This window comes from Lytechinus pictus, chromosome 5 (genome assembly GCF_037042905.1).
Source record: "Lytechinus pictus isolate F3 Inbred chromosome 5, Lp3.0, whole genome shotgun sequence".
NCBI classification, from domain to species: Eukaryota; Metazoa; Echinodermata; class Echinoidea; order Temnopleuroida; family Toxopneustidae; genus Lytechinus; species Lytechinus pictus.
Window position 1 is genome coordinate 46507341 of NC_087249.1, and position 25447 is coordinate 46532787.

A 25447-nucleotide genomic window follows, 5' to 3' on the forward strand; every position below is an offset into this window, starting at 1 on the left:
GGGGAAGGGCGAAATAAAACATTACCCTGCGAAACATTTCTCATACATTTCCCTTGCACTTTTAGTCAATTGAAATAAAACGGATACATTCAAGCATTTTGTAACAATTTTGCCACCCAAAAAATTTAACACTTATTAAGCACAACCTTTACCCTTTTTGTGCCAGCTGGATCTGAGGACATAACTGAATCTGAACAAAAGTTTATATCAGACATCTCAGCATTTTTTCACTAGGTTTTTATCATTTAAAGTGGGTTTACATTTAATTTTTCATTTAATACTTGTTTCTCCACACTTTTCCCAAGCTTGACAATGATTAACAAAATGAAAATCAAGCCTAAGCCATGTCATGTAAATCACAGCTCAGTGTAAAGCAAATATCGTCACGATGGCCTCGGTGTGTGGGGGAGTGGGGTGGGGTGCAATGCACTCTTTGAAGTGTTTTGGGCAAGGAAATAAGTTGATAAAGGTAGAAGATATCTTGAAATTAATTTACTAGCTAAATTCCATGTGTTGTTCATGATTAAGGTCCACTTTTATTCGCATAACTATTTCAAAGTTCTGCGCAAATCATTTTTCACTAGCTTTTCAAAAGTAAGTGGTGCTCACTCAAGCGGAAATATCTTTCGACAGTTATATCGTCATTTGCTTAAATGGTTCTGTACCAATGTTAAAATGTGGAAAAATCTTCAGGATATTACAAATATATGATTTTACAGGATTTTTTCTAAGTGTAAACTTTTTTTTGATACGCACCGTATAGGTCAATTTTAATTCCTTAACGATTTTAATTATTTCTAATTCATTGGTCTGATAAAATACATAGAGGATTGACATGGATTACTTAGGTATTGGCTAAAATGATTCTTGAAATTATGAGCAGATTGTTTTAGTGTATTTGAGGCAATGTTGGAAAAGAAGTTGTTAAATTCATTTACTATATCTTGATTATTACAGATTTTAACATTATTTTTAATAAAATATAAAGGAAAATTTTGTTTAATTTTTCTTACACATTAGGTCGTTTATAATTTGCCAAACCTTTCTAAGATTATTTTTATTCTTGGAATATAAATCACAATAATATTTTTTACGAGCTGATCTTAAGAGCTGATTTAAAATGTTACGATATTTCTTATATTTCATTTCAATTGATTTACTACGTTTTTTGCAAAAAAAATGTTGTGAAGTCGATATTTTTTATTGATACATTTTAACAAGCCATGACTAATCCATGGCTTTTTAGCCGAAATCTGAGTCTTTTTTTGAAGTTTACAATTCACATTATATGCTGAATTGAATACTTCAAGGAAATTATTATATGCATCATCTGCATCACCTAATGATAATAATATGATTCCAGTCAAAAGAGAGTAACATTTTGTTGAGGCTATCAATATTTTCTTTGCTAATGATTCTTTTCTTAAAATTCATATTGAGGTCTGCTTTAGAATAAAACCTTATATTACAGGTAATTGAAAACAATTTGCAAATGGTCAGTTGTATCGTCATGAAATATTCCAGAAAATGCATTCTTTTCTCATATATTCGTAAAAATATTTTCGATTAAAGTTGTCGAGCAATGTGTTATTCTTGTAGGTCGGTTAATCAAGGGTCTGAGGGAATTATTATACATTATATTAAAAAAATCATTGACATTTGCAACTGATGAGCTATTCAACAAATTAATATTCAAGTCACCCATATATATATATATTCTTGTTTTAATTTATAATTTTACTAAGGCATGTATTTACATTGTTATTAAAATCAGCTACATTTGAACTAGGATCACGATAAATAATTCCAATGATTATGTTTTTTTATCACATATATTAATTTCATGAAAGAGAGATTCGCATAGGTTTTGCGCCATCCACTCTTTCTATCACATTCAATGAATCATGAATCAACATGGCTACTCCACCACCTCTTCTTTTTGTTCTGTCACAGTGAAAAAATTATAATTTTCCATATGAAAAAGTTCTTTAGGTAAAAATGTTTCCCAAGAATTAAATTTTAAGGCAAGTTACTTGTTTCTACAATATTATTAGTCATATCAGTCCTAACATGCAAACAGCAAAAAATGGCTCATCTTACCCCGCCTTCCCCTAGATAAATGTAATTCGGTCTGTTGAACATGCTGAAGTAAACGTAAAATGGCTTGACCTAAAGCATTCATAAATTTTCTTTTGAGAACAGGAATAAAACAATTTATAGAACAACAGTGTTTAAAATGCGTTCATGCATTCATGCATTCATGATGCTCAATTCATATAGATATATTTGCATTATTTTTTCCAAGTTTCTCTATTCTTATTAATCCTCTTTGAAAATACTATCATATGGCTATCTTTCCCCCACATTATATTCATGGCCTTGGGAAGCGGGGTGCTTGGGGTGCTGTCTGCGTTATAGGCTACACCATGAAAGGCATTTCGTTTGCATAGTTTCCCATTTCGAAGTTTCCCATAGTGAACTATATTCCATTTTCTTCAAAATCAAGGTATTTCCCACCAAAGAGGGAAATACTGCTTGGGAAAACATGTAATCGTTGGGAAGTACTTAATATGTACATAGAGGTCCAGGAAAATGCAGGAATATGTTTGAGAAACACCTTGTTGAGTTGATATTAACCGGTATTTACTCAGACCAACCCTTATTTCTTATAACTCCTTTCAAACACCCACCATTCTGTCTCTTTTTTTATTTCCAGTGATTTGTCTAACAATGAGATATCGCATCTGCCTTTGGGAGTATTTAATCACCTTCATCAACTTCAAATTCTGTAAGTATGTTAAACAAATCTTGAAACCAATTTGACAGTCGAGTTATCATATCAGTCTGGTGTTCTATTATCACGACGCCATCCCTCCAACGCCCTTACCCCATATTCTTCAAGGATGCTCATGTGAAAATGTATCAAAAAGGTTTCATAACTTTTCTCGAAGACATATTAGAAAAGTCATAACATTTTCTCATATATGTTACGTTTATGATTATCATGATTATGATCATGACCCTTCACTTTGTTTATTGTATCTGTTGCGCCTAAAGTCATAATTTCTTCTGAAAGTGCGCACCAGAAATACTTGCGATTATCACTACCAATGTTATTGTTAATAATACTCTTATCATTACCATATTGTTATATTAATATCATTATCATACTTATTATCGTTGTCGTTGTTGCTTTTGTTGTTATTATTTATATGTGCTTAGCGAATACATGCCGTAGTGGTAGCCAATACAGTTTTAACCAGGTTTTTGCTTAAGGTCATACTCCGTTACGGGTCAAAACGACCCGGAATATTGAAGGTCAAAAGTGGGAATTGTTTCGGCCTACCTGGCCCGGATCTGGGGGGGGGGGGCAGTGGCGTAGCTAGGATTTTTTTCCTGGGGGGTCCTTGCTTTTTCAGGGGGGCACCATTTTTTCCTGTGTCACAAGGGCGGATCCGACTTTCGCCAATAGGGGACGGGGCCCGAAATTATCTTCACCTACATGTATATTTCCCCCGATCAGTCACTTCTTAGTTTTATTCTTATAAAACAACATAAACATGATATAATCTCATAAGCCTTATAAAAAGTGTGAGCGCGAAGCGCGAGCGATTTTTTTTGGTTACTCTCATGTATTTTGTCCTGAAAATTTAATATTCTGGGCAATGTTATGTGTGATCCTGAACACGATTCGTATGTAACTAGATGGTTACTGCGAACGCCAAGCGCGAGCAGAAATTTTTATTAACTGTTCTAGCATTATCGAAAAGGGACCTGTTAAGGACTGCTTACATGCAGTTACCCACGGAGACGGTATATATTTCAATAATGCGAGCGCAAAGCACGATCAAATTTTTTTGACATTCCGACCTAAAAAAATTGTCATTCTAAGCACTTTGTGTATTAATAAATGGGATAGGTATGTAACTAAACAATTGATGCGAGCGCGAAGCTCGAGAGGAAGAAAATTGAGATTTTAGACCTAAAAGTGGGACACCCTATTCATATTTTGTAAATCATAAATAGGATATAGTTAATTGGGTTTCATTAATAATGCGATCGTGAAGCGTGAGCAGACAATTATTGATATTCTGATGTGAAACTGGATAATTTAAGTACTAATATAAAGAACATGCAGGATATCGCGCATGTTTTAGATTTAGACCTAGAATCTGGGCAGTCTGAATACATTTGTTGAATGAAATTTTGGAATACACGTAGACAATAGGAACTTGGCAAATCAAACAATTTGACCACGCAGCGTGAGCTTAAAAATACTGATTATGTAGACTATAAACGGGACATTTTTTAGCTAGAGCACTTAAATTTGTTAATGAAAAAAAATTGATGAAAGCTCGATGTCCGAGCTAAAATATATTTTGTATATTGACTTCAAAACTTGCTCCATATCAGCCTATTAGCAAGATATGAATCTCATCGAACAGGCAATTCTGGCGCGAAGCGCAAGGAAAAGTTTTATATAATAACGAAAGATTTGTGTTTTTTTTGCAAGTCTTCCCTTCACATTATTTCATTCACTCGTCTTCCTCCTCTTATTTTCCTTTTCTTCTGTCTTTCTTCTTCCTTTTTTTTCTTTTCTTCTTTCTCCCTTTTTTCTTTTTTTTTTGCTCTGCCAATTTTTTTCAGGGGGGGCACCTGGGGGGGCACACCAAATATCAGGGGGGGCACGTGCCCCCCCCCCCCCCCAGGCCCCCCCGTAGCTACGCCACTGGGGGGGGGGGTCAGTCTTCAGTCTTGCGCCAAAGTTTTAACGTTGTAGATGATTAATATTGGCAGTCACATTGGTTTTTACCTCCTGTATTTTTTCAGAAATCATTGAAAATGTATAACTCACAAACATGTAGGCAAAAAAAGCGAGAGTGGATGTTATACAATATGTGCTGGGGTGAACCGGTCGCAGTAAATATTTCTTTTTTTACACAAGGCTCGATTAGATTTCATCCCTTCGTAACTTGTGGATCAACGATAATCACTCCTTTAGTTATAACTTGTCACACTAATCATAGTAAGAGATACGGGTTCAAAATCGAGTTACCTTGGTTAATCCCTGGTCGGGATAACGAGCTTACACCACAAGCTTTTACGCTTTGATTAAATAGAACCACTGGTGCGTTTGTGAGGAGTTTGAGGAAGCGCCTCCTCCACCTCCTCCTCCTCCTCCTTCTCAACCCTCAGGAACAAGGCCGTACGGAGCGGGGGGAGGGGGCAGGTATATCCCCCTCCCGTAAATTTGAAAATTTGCTCTCTTTTTTTTTTACAGAAAATATTCATAAAAATATCATCAATAGTGTGTACGAAATCCTTTAAATTCACTTTAGAAAATGCAAAAGCGCCCCCATGACAAGCTCGCTCAATTCGCTCCCTGGAGTTACTTCGAAATTTTTAAAACGTCTTGCCCGCTAAGGGAAGAAAATTTTTGGGTACGGCCATGCTCAAGAAAACACAAAACATTTGATTGATTTCTTTCTACAAAATGAGTGAACTTTCACATTGGTAGTAATGTCAAGAATCGCTCAATTTAAAGTACCTTTGTAATGATTACCCAGGAATGCCAGGATAATTTCACTCAACAGTAAGTGAAAATCACTCTTTTATTTTTTTCCCCTCTCCCTCCAAGGAGTGTACTATTCACTCGATTCTGTTCTTTGAGAATACATATTGAGTGAACGAAAGTGGGCTAGCCGGAATCATTATACTGTATTTTTGTATTTTAAACGTAATGATTATTATGGCCTTTTAAGAATAACTTTTTGACAAAAAGAAAAGGGGAGGAGGGGACGGTTGATTAAAATTTGCTCTCATAGCTAAGACAAAAAAAAAATGATTATGTATCACGCATTTTGGGGGAGGAATTGTGTAATCGTTTCTAAAACTTTAACCCCTTATTATTTGGTTTCACACATAACGCTGCCATAAATAAAGCTCCTTTTTCGCAAGTTAATGCGCTTCATTTATTAAGTGACAGATTAAATCGACTTGATTTAAGAAGGGACGTCCCCCGGCCAGCGCTGACTGATGTCGATTTTAATGAGGGAAAAGTTTTATATCATTACGAAAACCAATACTACGGTCCTCATTGTATCAATACGGACATGGAAACTGTACAATACGAATGACTACGGTCTGTATGATTACAATACGGAAAACAAACTTTACAATACGGATGACGACTTTCCGTATGATTTCACTACGGACACAAAAGGTTTACAATACGAGTGACTACATTCCGTATGATTTCACTACCGACACCAAAGCTTTACAATACATGCGGACACCAAAGTTTTATAATAATGATAATGCGAGTGAGTATGGTCCGAATGGTTTCACTGTGGACACCGGCAAGCTTTAGAATACGACCGACTACGGTCTATGTCACTGTGGAAACCAAAGCATCACAGTACGAATTACTACGGTTCTAATGATTTCACTACGAGCATCAAAGATTTACAGTGTAAATGACTATGAACCTTATGATTTCACTCCGAGCATCAATGCTTTACAGTACGAATGACTAGTCTTTAATATTTCGCCACGAACATCATAGCTTTACAATACGACTAAATACGTTCCACATGATTTCACTACAGACACCAAGGTTTTACAATACGAATTAGTATGATTTCATTATGGAAACAAATACGGACTCGGCAACAAAAAGCTTGTTTATTGATCATGGGGACCATTTCTACGTTTGGTTACATTTACCACTGTGTTCAATCAAGTGTACAGGTGAACTTTACCATCAATTATCATGATTGTCAAGTGTCGCGTTTTGAGGACCCCAAGAAAACTCATAACGTTCCGTTATTTTCCCCCAGCAGGTGTTACGACTCGTCGACTCCCTATTTTTGCATTGTGCTATTTCCACCGTCATCACTACGCGATTATAGGCCTACCTCTTGCCTTTTTATTTCCACAACAAGTGCACTCGGTATGAAATATTATATCTCTTACAGAGCTCTGATTAAACTGGCTGAATGATAAAAGTCAATGAATATTTCATCAGACATAAATCGCCTGGAAAACCACGGATGATAATCGACCGCAAGGGAGGGAGGGTGATATTCTTGCGTATCAGATTGATGATATGTTATGAAGGGGCCTTTATGAAAATGATATTCACCTATTATTGCGCGTCGAGGATGTCAATGACATCGAATGCTTGACAGTAAAGTTCATTTTTCCAAGCAAACACATAAGGAGATATTAACAATAAGATTCGCTCCCACAAAGATGAAAGGACATAACTATACCATCCTCCTCCCCCACCCCACCCCCAATTATTCATTATCGATGAATTTAAAACGAACACAGTAAATCGAATAATCAATTAGACATGTCAAAAATAATTGTGAATTTCAATAATGAATATGATAATAATGGTAATTGACTTCGCATATATAGCTATGTTTAAAAGGGTGATTGTACCAATGAACACTATTGTGCTCACAATGATATGTATGTATATATATATATTTCATTTCATTTGTTTTCCATTTCCAACAATCATTTACGATAAGTTTTGTTACATGCATCTTGATATAATAATTATAATCAATAAAACAAGGAAACTTTATATATATAATAATCAAGATAACCATGTATCAGGTCGGAAACGGAGGAAGCTGCTAAATATATATAAATATATACATATATATATTAGTTAGAACAACGAATAGCCTTAACGAGATAATCCGGGCTGAAGATATTTATATCCAAATAAAAAGAGTAAAATTCGCAGAGCAAAATGCTGAAAATGTCATCAAAATCGGACAACAATTAAGAAAGTTACTGAATAAAATTGTAAAGATATGCATTTTTCTGGTGAAACAATTTTAGCCCGGGGGCCACTTCCATCGACGAGTGGATACCATGCGCGACCATGGGGTCCCGAAAAGCACCCTAAACAGTATTTTTCCATATTCTGAAAATGCACCCCTTAACAAGTAATGGCGTATGAAACCCTACCCTTAACAAGTAATGGAAACAAAACGATACCCTTGGCAAGCATTCTCTGAATTGAACCCCTTAAACAAGTACAACGATATTTTAATTGTTCTATAATCATGTCACGGACTTCGGTCGTCGGTTTTACCTTTACCTACATCATTGGATTTACTACGGCCCAGCTCCCACACCTCGCGCAAATCGGACTCTAAACACGTAGGCCCGTATTCTGAAGTCGGGTTTAACTTAAACTCAGGTTTAAAGTTGTGGTGTAAGTATGGGAAGCCAAAAGTATCAAAAATTTTATTAAGTTGTATGTTTCCTGTGTTTACTGTGCTCTTTCCTGATTCATCGATGGTGAAGACAGTCATCTATTTATACTTCCTAGACAATTATGAATAATTTGAGAGCCAAATGAGCTGAAGTATGATATCTCTACTGTTAGTGATTTATGTAACAATTGGCTGTCCATACTTAAACCACAACTTTAAACCTGAGTTTAAGTTAAACCTGACTTCAGAATACGGGCCGTAGTGTTGACCGTTGGGGCAAAAAGTACATCCTTAATAAAACTTTTTTTAGTCTTTTTTATACCCTCGAAAATTTGACCCTAAACACGTAACTTTCCTAGCGAAATAGATACCCCTTTTTCATTATTTTAGCGTTTTGACGCCCTTTTTACGTTACGTACGTAAGGTGCCCTATCTTGAAAAAGACACCCTTTTTACGTGGTTTTTGGTCGCGCAAGGTATCCACTCGTCAATGCAAGTGCCCTCCCCCCCCCCCCCCCAGAGTTCTAGGCATGTCTTCATGAATATTCATTAGGTGGGCTGATTATGTCATATCCCCACTTTCCTCAAAATTGTTTCATTTTTTTCATAAATGTGTAAATGATGTGTCTCCATTATAACGGAATAAGTTGCAGCAAGAAATAACTGATGCACTTAATTGGTTGTCAATCCAATGGTTTTAGTTCTTGGTCGAATTTTTTTGAAAAAACTAATTTCAAATAATAAAATACAAAAGAACAAGTGGAGATATGACATCATCAGCCCTCCCAATGAATATTCATGAAGACATGCCTAGAACTGTTTCACCGGAATAATGCAAATCTTTAAAATTAAACAATTTCGTTATTTGTTATCAGATTTTGATCAAATTTTCAGCATTTGGCTCTGTGAATTTTACTTTATTTATTGAGATATAAATATCTTCAAGCCCGGAGCATCCCTTTAAATGAATTGATGGGCAAGGACAATGATCATCGTAACTATTTTGTTTTGCTTGTTTTGAAACGCCTAGTGGAGTCTCCAATCTTTCAGGGCACAAAAAATACATCAAATCTATCTGTTGCTAGAGGCTTCAATTGGAATCGAATTGGCCTTCAATTTAATTTGTTGAGGGTTAACCTTCTGGTAAAGTTAAATTGATCACCATCTTCACAAAAGCAATGGTCGAACATAGCGGGTAACCACACATGCCCTGATCAGGCCGGTTGTTGCAAGGTTTAGACAATTTATTAGAAAATTGATATTTCAGAGGAGGTGGAAGTGGTTGTCTAGGAAAACTCTCCTTAAGCAACGATACCCACAATGTTCTTCATCCTCGCTGTCGGGCTTGAAATTTCGAAATAATAGAAGTAAGAAGAATTTCATTTTACTAATCAAAAACAGTATGTAGTGCGATTTGGTAGGGTGCACTGACTTCACAGATGTTTAGCGGCGGATCCCTGATGTTAAAATGGAGGGAGCCGGGTAGTAATGTTGTGTCTGTGGGGATGTGTGTGTGTGTGCGTGTGTGGATGTGGTGATACGATGTGATAAGCTCTTGACTACAAAAAAGCGCATCCTCTCTTCCACAATAGAGGGGCACACGAGGGGTACTAACTGTGTAAAACCTTCAGCCAAGGGGGAAGAGGGGGATCCGCACCCTCTTTCGCTAAATCTGCATCTGCCATAGGGGAATGAATGAATGATTTGACCGGTACCAAGGAGCAGAAGGGCGAGTTCCTGTGAGATTGCTTGATTAATCAGAATATTAATGGGGAATAAAAGAGTGATAACGAACATGATAGATTGAAAGTTGGCCAACTCTTCCTGTATTTTATAAAGTGTTAAAAAATAATAGAGGAGCAAAATACGGAATTCTTTATATGACTTGAAAAACAAATTGGGCCGTCGCCCCTCCCCCCCCCCCCCCCGTCCGAACCCACATTTGATTGGCAAATATTCATTGAAAATTAAAAAACTTATTTATTTTTTGTAATGTGAAAGATTTGAACAAATGATTTTTAGCGCAAAGTATTAGTTGTATGAGATAAGATGCTCTATGTGTATAGTACTGAGGGGTTTATGGATTCAAAGGCATTATGGTGTTGATTGAATACCTGAAAACGGTTAACAGCAAATGTGTAAACTTGGTAAAGCCCGCATCCCACGTGTGTTCATTATAAAAGCCTGACTGATTAAGTAAAAAGGGAACATTTCCCCCGGCAAGTATTTCCATTAGTATGTTAGGTAAGATATACGATTGAACAATGCAGTTGTGACATAATGATGACATATATTAATACTTTAAAATAAGTTCATTTAACGTTCACATTGTGACTTTGCAGGAGGCTTCAAAACAACTCGATGATGTCATTGCCAACAGGCGTTTTTGATGAGCTCCAGAATCTGATCGATTTGTAAGTAGTTCTCTTCTATTGTCACGGATGAAGGACACTTCCTGTATGACTGTGAAATCAGTCGAATTAATTATCATCATCATTGTCCATTGCCAATGTTCTAGTGAACATGGTAGATATAGAATTTCCCGGCGAAATTCAAGCAATTTCCATTTGAATAAAAAGTTTTGGCATTTAAATTAGCGTATCGGTATTGCCGTGCAAATTGTCATTGATATATTTTTAGTTTTGCATAAGATTTAGGATGTTTGTCGAAGGTTTGCGTTTTCTTTTCATTTAATTTAGAAACGAGCCAGTAAGCATTTAAAATTGTAAGTGATTATCGAAGCGTCATTTCTAGCTTTTAAATTAGCGATTTTTTTTTGGGGGGGGGGAGATCATTCAAGTTAAAAATGCAGGGGAATAAATGTTACAAGTGTTTACAAATCTAAGAATGTGCCGAAAAATGCCTGTTTGACGTTGTGATCTAATCTGATATTTCATTTATTCGTTTTCAAGAACAAAGTATATAGGTCTATTCAGAATTTTAGCTAAGAAAGAGAGTAATAAATGTACATTCTGCACAGACATGTATATAGCCATGATAGCATATTGAGTGAGAAAATCTGTGTTACCCTCAACTGCCCCCTTCGCTGTACAGATATGGAATGTAACAAGAATAATTAACATCTTAAGACCGAATTATGATGAATGTAAGTAAGATGAATCAGTAATATATATATAGATGGTAGATATTTTTTTCTTTTCATTTTATATGCTGATGGATTAAATAAGATTAGATAAATTCTTACGTTGAGCATTATAATTGAAAAACATTAATTAATTAATCACCCATTGTATGACAAGAATTCATACGAAAACAACAAAACAAACCAAAATAACAGAAATGATGATAGATGATAGATGATACTTCAAATTCTATGACAAAATTCTATTCCGAACTTTCACAGAGAAGCCATCTAATGCAGTTAGCTATCGTATGTCCAAAAATACTCTCTTGAATCGCGGGACCGTATACCTCCTTGTTGTTTGCCTCCCACATCGGAAGAGTTAGTCTTGTGTGCCATCATGATTACCTCCTAAACTTTTTAATTCGGGATTAATTTAATGGAAGATAACCGTCAAAACAAGCTTAGATCGGAAAATATGGGAAATATTGGAATTGAAAACAAATAACGATAAAGAGAAAAAATACTGCATAATTTACTACAATTTGATTGTCTATAATACTTAAAGGCAGTGGGCATGCGGAGACTCATTTGACATTCTGTATTAAATAATTGGGTAATAGTTATACATTTAAATTGCTTCATTTTCGTAAGTTAGCTCCTGAAGTACTCCAAGGCATTCTCCCAAATCCCATGATGGAATAGTGCTTAGTTGCGAAATAATATTACCAATAATAATGATAAATGTCTATTATACGTCAATACATTTTATTATGCAAAGTATATAAGCCACACCGAGGTTTTTACCTGACTGCTAAGAAAGCACGAATGCCTGTGAGCAAGCAACCAGCGTTGTGGCCCAGTGGATTCGTCTCCGGACTTTGAAACAGAGGGCCGTGGGTTCAAATCCCAGCCATGGCGTAGTTTCCTTCAGCAAGAAATTAATCCACATTGTGCTGCACTCAACCCAGGTGAGGTGAATGGGTATCTGGCAGGAATTTATTCCTTGAAATGCCGAGTGCGTAAAAGCTGCTTGAGCTACAGCCAGGGTAATAATATCCAAGTCCTTTGGAAGCGCATAGAGACGTTATTCATAATGTGTTATGCGCTATACAAGAACTGACTATTATTATTATTATCAAAATATGAAGTGATTAGTAGGATGTCCTGTTTTCACACCTACAGTAGATATCTTGGCGGATCACAACCAGGGCCATTGGAACTAGGGACTGGAGCCCCCTATCCCCCCCCCCCCCCATTTTTTTCCCCAAAGCCGTGCACAAAAAGATTTAAAATGTAACCTGATTATGATTATTATTTTTTAACAAGTGCACACCTAGTCACCAAGAATGCGTAAATCATTTTCATTTATTTATACGCATTTTCATTTATTTGAATGCAGGATAAAAGAGCATCGCCGATTAAATGCCTTGCTCACGGTCATAGGTGCCGCGACCGCGAATCGAACCCCGGACTTTCCATGTACAGTCAGGCGCCTAAGACCATTCGGCCACGGCACCTCCACTTATCTGCATGGTCACCCCTCCTCTCCCCCCACATACACCCCCACACACTTTAAAAAGCGTTCCGCGGTCCCTGACAGTTTCTGGAATCTGATATTTGCTAACCTAGATATATAATGTATATATAATTTCCCCCCAAAAATATAAATAATATTACCAATAATAATAAGTGTTTACTAATCCGTTTCATTATGCAAAGAGTATTAGCCGTTACGTATACCTGATGCATAATATGTGATTAAGTTGGATTTTCTGTTAATTACACACCCAGGGATCTCGGCGGAATCACGATAACTGACATCAATGTGGAAATGTTTGAAGATCTAACGAAATTAGAAAAACTGTGAGTTTTTGTCTTTTATTCACATCACTATAAATTCTGCTTTACCCATTCTTTGTTACCCGTGTCTTCCATTATTCATAACGATATCGTTTCGTATAAACCAACATAATCTACGTATATCTGTTTCTCTTTTATGCACAGTAAAAACGCTGTTGAAAATTTTAAGTACGTCGTTTAAGCCCATCACTCCAACAACTATTGTTTAAACTTTTGTAAACAAGTTGATTAAAAGGTTTAAACAATTACAAAAAAAGTTTAAGCAACTTGTTTTTAGAGTGACAGACTTAAACAATGTCCTTTTTGTCTCACCTGCATAGCAGAGTGAGACTATAGGCGCCGCTTTTCCGACGGCGACGGCGGCGGCGGCGGCGACGGCGACGGCGGCGGCGACGGCGGCGGCGGCGTCAACACCAAATCTTAACCTGAGGTTAAGTTTTTGAAATGACAGCATAACTTAGAAAGTATATGGACCTAGTTCATGAAACTTGGCCATAAGGTTAATCAAGTATTACTGAACATCCTGCCTGAGTTTCATGTCACATGACCAAGGTCAAAGGTCATTTAGGGTCAATGAACTTAGACCATGTTGGGGGAATCAACATCAAAATCTTAACCTAAGGTTAAGTTTTTGAAATGTCATCATAACTTAGAAAATATATGGACCTAGTTCATGAAACTTATACATAAGGTTAATCAAGTATCACTGAACATCCTGCATGAGTTTCACGTCACATGACCAAGGTCAAAGGTCATTTAGGGTCAATGAACTTTGGCCGAATTGGGGGTATCTGTTGAATTACCATCATAACTTTGAAAGTTTATGGATCTGATTCATGAAACTTGGACATAATAGTAATCAAGTATTACTGAACATCCTGTGCAAGTTTCAGGTCACATGATCAAGGTCAAAGGTCATTTAGGGTCAATGAACTTTGGCCAAATTGGGGTATTTGTTGAATTACAGCCATAAATTTGAAAGTGTGTTGGTCTAGTTCATAAAACTTGGACATAATAGTAATCAAGTATCACTAAACATCCTGTGCGAGTTTCAGGTCACATGATCAAGGTCAAAGGTCATGTAAGGTCAAAGAACTTTGGCCACGTTGGGGGTATTTGTTGAATTGCCATCATATCTCTATAAGTGTATTGGTCTAGTTCATAAAACGTGGAAATAAGAGTAACCAAGTATCACTGAACATCTTGTGCGAGTTATAGTAGTTTTCAAAATCAGCACTGCTGCTATATTGAATCGCGTGATGCAGGTGAGACGGCCAGAGGCATTCCACTTGTTTATTGTGATGCGCCTATCTTTTGAAATGATTTTATCAAGAGCTTGCTTGATAATCTTTCATTGCTTTCCAATATGTCAATGTTGTTATTTTGCCACACAATTAAAATGTGTTGGGTAATGTGTTGGGTAATGTATGTTGGTAAAATATATATATGTATATGTATATATATATTCTGGGCAATTGTTATCCAATTGAGCAAATTTATTACCTGACTATTAGTTTTATTACCCAATTTGGGCACATTTTAACCAATAGTCGAGTGGACAGTATGTTGGCCAGGAGTGGTTAAAAGTTTGGTATTTTTTGCCCAACTATGTTAAGAATGTAGGAAGTGATTATTTCCAATCTTATTACATCAAGGTACCAGACAAAATCTTATTTTGAGATATGGACAACACACAACGTAGGGGAAGAATAGGGAAATACAAGACGCTAGATTCTTGATTCTTTATCCTACATTTTCTTTCCGGCTTTAGAATAAGTTAGGAATATTCATAAATATGATAAAGGTATTGGTAACGACTCGAGCAACTCGAGGAAATTGATCTGAATATGCATCATAATGTTCTTGTCAATGGATGGTATACAAATCCCTCTCAAATGAAACAGCAAGTTGTATATTGCTAGTCTTGTATGAATGGAATCTGCAACATGCTCATTTATTGTCTTGTATTTTCAGGTAAGGTGTGGTTTTATTGTCAATCTACTTTTATGAGATATTCTAATGAGAATACTTATGTGGTTGTCCCAATTCACACACGGATGAACAAGGGAAAATGATATTCCGTAATTATTATGATTTCAATTGGTTGCATTTTCAGTGCTTTCGCAAAGTTCGAGTATTGTCGCTACGCCCCTCACGTTCGAACCTGTACCCCTCGATCCGATGGAATCTCGTCGTTTGAAAATCTCCTGAAGAACGTGATTCTACGAGTTTTTGTGTGGACGATAGGTATCATCACAAGCGTGGGTAATCTAGGTGTCTTGGTTAGCCGTGCTTTCATGAAGGCGGAAAATAAAGTACATACGGTGGTCGTCATTAATCTGTGCAGTAAGTTTCCCGGGAGAGGGGGAATGAAAAAATAGCCTCTGACTGAAGCCTCTGAAGAAGCCCCTGTTACACCCACAAATTTAATAATCGCCCACAAATGTAATAACGCCCACAAATGTAATAACACTTTACCCACAAATGTAATAACACTTTATCCACAGATGTAATAATTTTGATCACCCACAAATGTAATAATGACTTTAACCACAAATGTAATAAATTTGAAGGGATTTTTGGCGAATCCGTTCTAAACTGAAATCCTATAGTAATACGTTCATATAGCACAAAAGTGCACAAAAATAAAGAAAGTATAATATAATCCAAAGTCTTTTTTCCAGACCAAGTTGTTAAAAAAAACTATAATATAAGTCCAAAGTCTTTTTTTCGTGACCCGGTTGTTTAAAAAATTATATTATAAGTCCAAAGTCTTTTTCCAAACCCGGTTGTTTAAAAAATTATAATATAAGTTCAGTCTTTTTTCCAGACCCGGTTGTTTAAAAAAAATTATAATATAAGTCCAAAGTCTTTTTTCCAGACCCGGTTGTTTCAATAATTATGATATAAGTTCAAAGTCTTTTTTCCAGACCAAGTTGTTAAAAAACTATAATATAAGTCCAAAGTCTTTTTTTCCAGACCCGGTTGTTTCAAAAATTATAATATAAGTCCAAAGTCTTTTTCCAGACCCGGTTGTTTCAAAAATTATAATATAAGTTCAAAGTCTTTTTTCCAGACCCGGTTGTTTAAAAAAAATTATAATATAAGTCCAAAGTCTTTTTTCCAGACCCGGTTATTTCAAAAATTATAATATAAGTCCAAACTAAGATATGATAATGATATTCCAGTGGAATAAAAATGAGAATTGAGCTTAGTCTTTTTCCGGACCCAGTTAATTAAAACTGGTGGAATTAGCGTCTTTGTTGTTGTTTTCACTTATACGGCGCATATTGTGAATATATGCGCTAAGAGTAAATTGAGAATCAAGCATAGTCTTTTCTCCAGACCCGGTAACTAAAAACTAAAACCCTATAGTAATGTGTTCGTATAGCACAAATGTGCAAACTCTTTTTTCCAGACCCAGTTAATTCAAAAATTATTATAAGTCCAATGTCTTTTTCCAGACCCGGTTGTTTCAAAAATTATACTGTAAGTCCAAACTAAAACAACAAAACAAAGACCTATGGTGTAGTCTTTGCTCCAGTCTCAGTTATTTCAAAATAGGAAATTATGAGAAACAATAAAAACAAACAAACTATATCAACAAAGACCCCACAATATCATTGATGTAGAATAACGTTGTTATTGTTATCTTGAGTTTTAAGGTGCGTATCATTCAGATATGAACATTTACGCCTATGATTAATTTGTCGTTTTCGTGGTATGCGTTATCACAGGGTTTTAATAGTTTAGAAGATGCTGGGGTTAAGTTTTAAGATTAAAGTTTCGCTTAATTTGTATTTTTCAGAGAACTGGGGGTACAGACAACACTCTAAACCCAAGCATTTTAACTGGGCTTAATTTTGAAATTTGGTCTTAGTTTTTTTTTTTTTCAATATTTCTTTATTTTTTAAATAACCTGGTCTATACGAAAGACTAGGCATAATACTCGTGTTATTCCACAGGAATAAGAATATGACAAAGTCTTGTGTTTTTAAGACTGTTTGAATTATTTTTTTAATGACTGGGTCTGGAATACAGACAACGCTCTAAACATGTGCTTTTCTACATGGTCTTAATTTGGAGGATTGTTGGTTCTTAGATTCGTTGTTGGGGTTGGGTTTTATTGCTTTTTTATTCTTGAAATAACTGTGTCTGGAGGAAAGTCTACAATCGATTTTCATGTTATTCCACAGTAATTAGATTATTGGGTATTCGTTTTAGAATATTTGTAAAAACTATCTTTTTTTTCAAATAATAACCAAGTCTGGAGAAAGGATGTTTGCTTTACCCATGCATTATTACAATGTTTTGTAGGGGTCTTAGTATTATTTAAAAAAAACTGGGTGCGGGGTAAATACATATTTTTACACCCAGTAAGGGTGTAACTTTTGAAGATTGGTCTTAGATTTGAACTGTTGAAGTTTCTTAATTCATTTTTTTCTAAATAACCGGGTCTGGAGAAAAGAGTACGTTTTAAAACTCGTGTTATTCCAGAAGAATAAGAATATGATATAGTCTTACATTAGAAGATTTCTTTTTTGTAATTTTTTTTAATGATTAGGTCTGGAATAAAGACAATGCTCTAAACCTCTTTTTAAAACAGGTTCTTAGGTTGAAGGATTGTTTGGTCTTAGATTTGGAATTTTCTTATTATTACTGTTAGCGTTATTTTGAAGAAAAAAGATTACTGGGTCTGGCTGAAAGACTATGCTATATGTCCATGTTATCCAGCATTAATAAGATTATGGGGTCTTTATACTGTTTTTGTTGTTGTTGTATTGTTATTTATAATTTTCGAATAACAGGGTTTGGAGAAAAGACTAAGCTCGATTTTTATTTTTATTCCACTGGAATATCATTATGGTATCGGCTTGTTATAATCACTCGGGTCGCGTTCGCGTTCGAAATCACTCGGGTCGCGTTCGAAATCACTCGGGTTTTTGATTTTTGGCGATTTTTTTTTATTTCGATGCGATTTTTTTTCTAACGGTGTCTTCAATGGGACAAACACGTTGGGGCAAATAAAATGAAATTGAAATTCTAGTTTCGTTTTCAGCCAGCAAATGCCTTAAATAAAATGCATCATCTTAAAGGCGCAAGTGCAATTAAAATGTAATAGAAGTCGCAAGCACGCGCGATGATTCGGAACATGTTATTAAAATGCTGTGGGGAGGTAACGTTTTCAAATCAATTTATTACTATCTTCAGAAATTAACTTTTGATAACCAAGAACAAATATAAAAGAAGCGGGGTCCGCTATCACCACGAGGTTGAAGAGAAGTGTCTATCATCATAAAGGAGGTAAGAGAGTAGTGCAGTGATGTCCGTCGATAATACGACCTTTAAAATTTCACGGCGGCGTCCGCTATCACCACGAGGTTGAAGAGAAGATATCTATCCTCGTAAACATCGTCAGAGATAATACTGCGTCCTTCTCCCTGATTAATGCGACCTCTAAATAGCTAGCACCTCAAAAAAATCTATGTATATATGTTCTGAACGATCACGCACTGTAACTAGATCTACGTCGATATTTTATATCCGATTTTTCCTTCAAGGGGCATGATCGAAGATTGGCAGGTGATCGCGCCGATTGTGGTAAAATCGGGTAAAATCGGGAGCCGATTTTAAAATCGGTTAATTAGAACAGGTACAATTACGATTTTAAAATTTAAAATTAATTTTAAATCGATTTCCAAAATCAATTTTAAAATCGATCTAAGATCAATTTTAGATCAGTTTTAGTATTAGTTTTTAAAAGCCCATTCACATTTTTACTGATGCTGACGAAAAGTTAGTTTGGTTGTCAGAGCGTTATTTGTCCTGCGTCTAAATAACTATGTCCGATCGAAGGACCGTTTTAATTTCGGAAAGGTAGGAGAGACAGAGAGAGAGACTGATCCCCGTTCAGCTCAACGTATACGTTTGGCACGCGAGCACAAAGAAGATCAATTAAGCACATCACCTAATGCAATGTTTCGAGAATTTAGGTAGGGAATTTTTTAGGTCTCCAGTTACTCTCCAGTTACTTAAAACATGATATGGCCATTTTATCTATAAAATAAGACAAATTTTATGAGAAATGGACAATAGTTAAGAGCAGAATTTTAAAACGCCTATCGGAAAGATCGTCCTCAAAGCTCATTACGTATTAGACAGCTGGCAGCCGTCTGTTTCGAGTTTTTTAACATTTTTATTTCTCCTCGTACACAGACGGCTCGCTATGGTGCAACCATCATGACGGGGTTAACAATGCAAAATCCCCCAGACGGCGCTCATCGATTTTTGTCTTTATTTCATAAAAATATATGGAAAGAACTGTATCAAATAAATATTATTATTCCGTTTTGTCCTAAAATGCACCAAAAAAAGAGAAAATAAACTTAAAAGGGGAAAAACAGTAACTAATTGCTTCGGCTGTCGCGCAACTTCACTTCCCCGTTTTATTGGAACTTAATGCATAAACATATGGCCATTGAGTCCCTGTACAGATCGAGCTAGAACTTCGGTCTCTGTATTGGTGAGTGGAGCTAATGGAGTTCAGCGGAACAACGAACATTACAGACTGGAGACCGAAGCTTTTGGTCTAATTACGTATATATGCATTAAACCACGGATGGCTGGCTATGCATACCGCTGAATAAAATACTTTCGGACGAGCTGCAGACTGACTGGCACTGTAACGTGGGATCTAACTCGGCTGGACTCACGTTACCTTGCTCCATGCTACCGATGCACGCCGTGTCCGACCGTGGCCGGGTCCCGCCTTGGGGCCATTGCATGCAGGCATACATGTCCGTACATGGGAATGACGATGTAATATCGATGTGGCAGATATGGCAAGTTCCGACTCGGAGTCCTCGTATAAAAACAGTAGAAGTCTGGATGTATTCTAGGATAGTTGAGCCACATGGCTGATTTGCTTGTTTGTTATGTTAAGCAGTAGGCGAGTGCCTTTTATTTAAGGCACTTGCCGGCTTAAAACGAAACTAGAATTTGAATTTCATTTTATTTTCCCAGCGTGTTTGTCCCATTGAAGACACCGTTAGAAAAAAAAATCGCATCGAAATAAAAAAAAATCGCTAAAAATCCAAAACCCGAGTGATTTCGAACGCGACCCGAGTGATTTCGAACGCGAACGCGACCCGAGTGATTATAACAAGCCATGGTATCTTAGTTTGGACTTATATTATAATTTTTGAATTAACTGGGTCTGGAAAAAAGACTTTGGACTTATGTTGTAATGTTTGAAACAACCGGTCTGGAAAAAGACTGGACTTATATTATAATGTTTGAAGCAACCGGGTCTTGAAAAAAAGACTTAATTTAGACTTATGTCATAAATATTTAATTAACCAGGTCTGGAAAAAAGACTTTGCAGTTTTGTGCTATATGAACGCATTACTATAAGGATTTAGTTTTTAGTTTTAAGTAACCAGGTGTGGAGAAAGACTACGCTTGATTCTCAATTTACTCTTAGCGCATATATTCACAATACGCACCGTGTAAGTTCAAACAACAACAAAGACATTAATTCCATCAGTTTTGATTAACTGGGTCTGGAGAAAAGACTAAGCTCGATTCCCATTTTCATTCCACTGGAATATCATTATCGTATCCTAGTTTGGATTCATTTTTTTATTTTTTTCAATAACCGTGTCTGGAAAAAAAAGACTTTGGACTTATATTATAATTTTTTCAATAACCGTGTCTGGAAAAAAAAGACTTTGGACTTATATCATAATTTTTGAAATAACCGGGTCTGGAAAAAAGACTTTAAATTATATTATAATTTTTGAATTAATCGGGTCTGGAAAAAAAGACTTTGCACTTTTGTGCTATATGAACGCATTACTATAGGATTTTAGTTTAGAACGGATTCGCCAAAAATCCCTTCAAATTTATTACATTTCTGGGTAAAGTCATTATTACATTTGTGGGCGATCAAAAATTATTACATTTGTGGGTAGTGTTATTACATTTGTGGGCGTTATTACATTTGTGGGTGCAACAGCCCCCCCCCCCCTTTTTTTTTTTATTGACTGACTAGAAAACTGTATCAACTGCTATACTTACTAAAACCTTATTCAACGTGTTTAGTTTAACATGTTCAATGTGAAAAGTTGACATAAAATCTTTTTGTATTAATTGTTCCATTTGTTCGTATAAGCACAAGTAGAAAAAAAGTTTTAGTTTTTAGTTGCAGATAGACAAAATAAATCACTATGTGGCTGAAAGAATGCTTGAGTCGTGACATACAGGATACGATTCAAACACTAAAATTACATAGATAGTTTAACATAACATTTTGTTGCTCCTTTATAATTTGCTTCTAAAAAATGTAGGTTGTGAAATGAAAAGTCATTGATAAAGATTTTCTTTTTCTTAAAAAGAAAAGAGATTTAAATCATTTGTTTTACAATCGAAATGTTCACATACAGGTATTTTTTATTAGACTCTAAATATACATGAATATTCTTCATTTTCTAATAGCTGCTGACTTCCTCATGGGTCTGTATCTGCTCATCATTGGCACCCAAGATGTAAAATACCGAAATAAATACAACCAGTATGCGTTGGAGTGGACCAACGGTGTGACGTGCAAGGTTTCTGGTCTTCTCGCCATGATCTCCAGTGAAGTCTCGGTCCTGACACTCATGTTCATATCCCTTGAGCGCTACTTCATCATAGTCTACCCATACAGCTTCCAGAGGATCAAGACAAGAAGGGCGATCATGGTGTTGGCCTGTATATGGTGCTTCGGGACTTTGCTTGCCGTGTTCCCGATGATTCCCGTGGAATACTTCGGGAATTTCTACGGGAGCAACGGTGTGTGTTTCCCGCTGCACCTCCACGATCCCAGAATGCAGGGTTGGGAATACTCAGCCTTCCTCTTTCTGGGAATCAACACAACTACATTTTTCGTCATAGTTGTGTCGTACACAGGTATGTAAGGGTTTATTTTCAATTCGTCTAATGCCAATTCGTCCAATTGCCAACTCGTCTACTATCATTTGGTCTACCATCAGTTCGTCCACTCACCACATGATCAACTTTCATTTAGTCTAATGCCATTCTGTCTAATAACCAGTTGGTCCAATAGCCATTTAGTTCATATACCATTTGGTCTAATTGGACTAAGTGTTAAATTGTACAAAGTGAATAAAAAAAAATGAAATGGATTTAATACCAACTGGTTATGAGACGAAGTGGTCATAGACGAAATGGTGATTAGACGAAGTGATGATTAGACCAAATGGATAATGGACCAAATGGTTGTTAGAAGAAATGTTGATGGACGGAATGGCATTAGACTAAATGAGAGTAGACAATGTGGTGAGTGGACGAGTTGGCAGTAGACGAACTGGCAATTTACCCACATCCTTAGTTAGGGTCACACTTGTGGAGTGTTTCGTAATGGGATCTGTTGGATATTTTCCTACAAAGTACACTTTATTTTAATAAATCCAGAATGTTGGATTCATTTATCTCTCTTCCTTTTTAAGGATTAGCTTTTAAATCTCAAAAGATTTAAATTAATATCGTTTAGCTGTATATTTAATTCCACAAGCTTTCGTTCTAAATCTAACATTCGGCTGGTCGCTACTCACAGCCGATCTGGATGTATTTTTATCCTTTGAATTTAAGGTGTATGTTTTCATATAATGTGCAACATTATGAGCGCTTGATGAATTTTTTTCTAAGAGCTGCACCTTGATCGGCACTCAAGCATCCAAGGATTTTTTTTCTTTCGGATACCCATGTACTACACATGGGTGGAGAGTGGCAAATGTAGATAAATGTCTTATCAAAGGAAGCGCGAGTAACCGGGTCGGAACATTGTGGAGTCCGAAGACGTATGCAGCGAACCACATCGCCACTATATTATCCTTTAGTTACCATAGTAACAGTGCTTCATAGCCAATCAAAATCAAGTAAAGTTGGCACAATTTAGCCAGTGTATGCCGAGGTACAGGGCACACATGAGTATTACAGACCCCCATTCACTCACGTGTTATATCATAGCTCATCAAAAAATCATTAAAAATCAATCCCTCGATAGATTTTGCTTTAATTCACTGACATTAGTCACAATTAACAGTACATTAAGACTTGATATGTTAATCAGGTACTTGCCCAGCTCAATCAAAAGTTAAATGGCCTGAAATAAGACTAAGCATAATTTCGGCCAGTTCATTGCCAGAAAAACCAGAACTGCATTGTGGGTAATAATAATTAAAATGAAATACCAAAATGCAGTCGAGCCTCCCCAAACGCCTTAATTATGAAAGAGTATGAACATAGCATTATCTCTATCGTTTTTCTTTTGATATACAAACATTTGATCTATTTTTAATGAATTATTTTAATCAATAAAGTCATGTGATCTTTACTTACGCCTGTCCGACATGCTTTGCGCGCAGATGAATTACTCTCGTGTGCCCTATACTGAGGGTCAAATTCTCAGTATCTCCTGAAGAGATTGATACATTGCATTCAATACCTAATCTGACTAAACGTGTTAAAAGAAAAGAAAACGTCTCATAAGACACCTCTCACTTTAATGTAAAAATGCAGTGTTCCATTCATATATTTTGTGCGCTTTCTATGGTATTGCAGCTACAAATTCTACTTGCTTGATGTCCATCAATGAGCTAAATATGAATTGTGTGGATTTACAACTTCTTGTTTACATGTTTAATTTTGTTCGAGGTGATTTGTTACCTTTGTATTCGCATAAAAATAAACAAAGTAAATAACAGAAAATTGATAACAAACAAAGAGTGAAAGCATTTCTTTTGCTCATTTCGCCTCTCTTCCTCATTATAACCGTTAATCTGGAGGAAGAAGGGGGGGCAGGGTGCTATAGGCATCAACCCCGCCCTGCTTACAAGCCAGGAGGATGAGGTGTGTACCCCGACTCAGCTCCATCCCCCCCCCCCTTCCTCCCGTAGCTTTCAACGAATTGAATAGTATTCAAGTGCGCAATCGATGATGTATAACATCTGACCGAGACAAGTTTATGTATTTTAATGTTTTGTTCATCTTTCTTTCTCTGCGTGCTCTAAATATTGAAAATAGGAATCCTGATGATAATTAGAAGTTATTTATCATCTTGAAATCCCTACTTATTTCATTTCACACTCTCAAACCAACCAGATCTGATCTCCTATTAGCAGTAGAGAAACTCGAATATTGAATATACATTTGAAAGCGTCATTTCAGCATCGTAAGCGATAAATGCACTAAATGCCGAGTTACGTACTAATCAACTGTTGTCAAACATAACCTATCACTTTGCATAAAACTGTTTGAAGCATTCTCACCACCGATTTCTAGCAGACTACGCCCAGCCATAGCAACGACAGTGTAGAAGTGTACTCGCGCTATAGGGCACACATGAGTATTACAGACCCCCATTCACTCACGTGTTATATCATAGCTCATCAAAAAATCATTAAAAATCAATCCCTCGATAGATTTTGCTTTAATTCACTGACAGTAGTCACAATTAACAGTACATTAAGACTTGATATGTTAATCAGGTACTTGCCCAGCTCAATCAAAAGTTAAATGGCCTGAAATAAGACTAAGCATTATAAAATAATGTTGATCAAGTTTGATACGTAAGGGCGGGACGAGAGTTTTAAACCTGGTTTCACAATTAACTTTTCCCTTTCTGTTCAATTCCGAAGACATCAATATGTTGTGTATCTTCCAGGAAGGAATAATTTGCTTCTAAATTTTAATCAGTTTGTTCTGTGCTATATTATTTCATCCATGTTCCGTAGTTTCATAAGCAGGATAATGGGCCATTCGAGAGTAAAAAAAAAATATCCGTCCATTAGAACATGATTCATTAGTTTAGCTTTCAAATGCTCACGTCATGGACGTAGAGCCATGAAATGTATCTCGGCCAGGTCAAATCATTTTCAGAGAAGCATCTTAATCATGTAAGTCGAGCTAACAAGCTTTTATACATGTCACATTGAATTTTCAATCTTAAGCTTGGAATCCGTCTGTCCTTCCACAGACTCGCATTACACTTTCATAAGCAAGATATAGATTTGTTTAATAAACGAATGGGAATCTGAGACGGAGTAAAGAAATCTTTAAAAATTGGCCTGACAAATTCAATCTTCTTTCGGGCCATTGTTTCAAATTTTTTCTAACATGTTTCTTTTTCCTCCGCTAGAGCGATCACCTGTTGTTCGTTATCCATGAGAAACAATTTTTTTTCCTTCAAATTAATGTTAAT

The 25447-nt window shown here is 36.1% G+C and overlaps 1 protein-coding gene across 1 annotated transcript in view; it reads left to right on the forward strand.

The window, feature by feature from the left end:
• The window catches only part of LOC129261226 (relaxin receptor 1-like), a 55550-nt gene that overhangs the window by 21855 nt on the left and 8248 nt on the right, over nucleotides 1-25447 (forward strand). The window contains exons 11-15 of the mRNA XM_054899286.2: nucleotides 2717-2788; nucleotides 10583-10654; nucleotides 13117-13188; nucleotides 15302-15531; nucleotides 21682-22134. Of these exons, the coding sequence (XP_054755261.2) occupies nucleotides 2717-2788; nucleotides 10583-10654; nucleotides 13117-13188; nucleotides 15302-15531; nucleotides 21682-22134 (899 nt within the window). The remainder of the gene's footprint in view (nucleotides 1-2716; nucleotides 2789-10582; nucleotides 10655-13116; nucleotides 13189-15301; nucleotides 15532-21681; nucleotides 22135-25447) is intronic.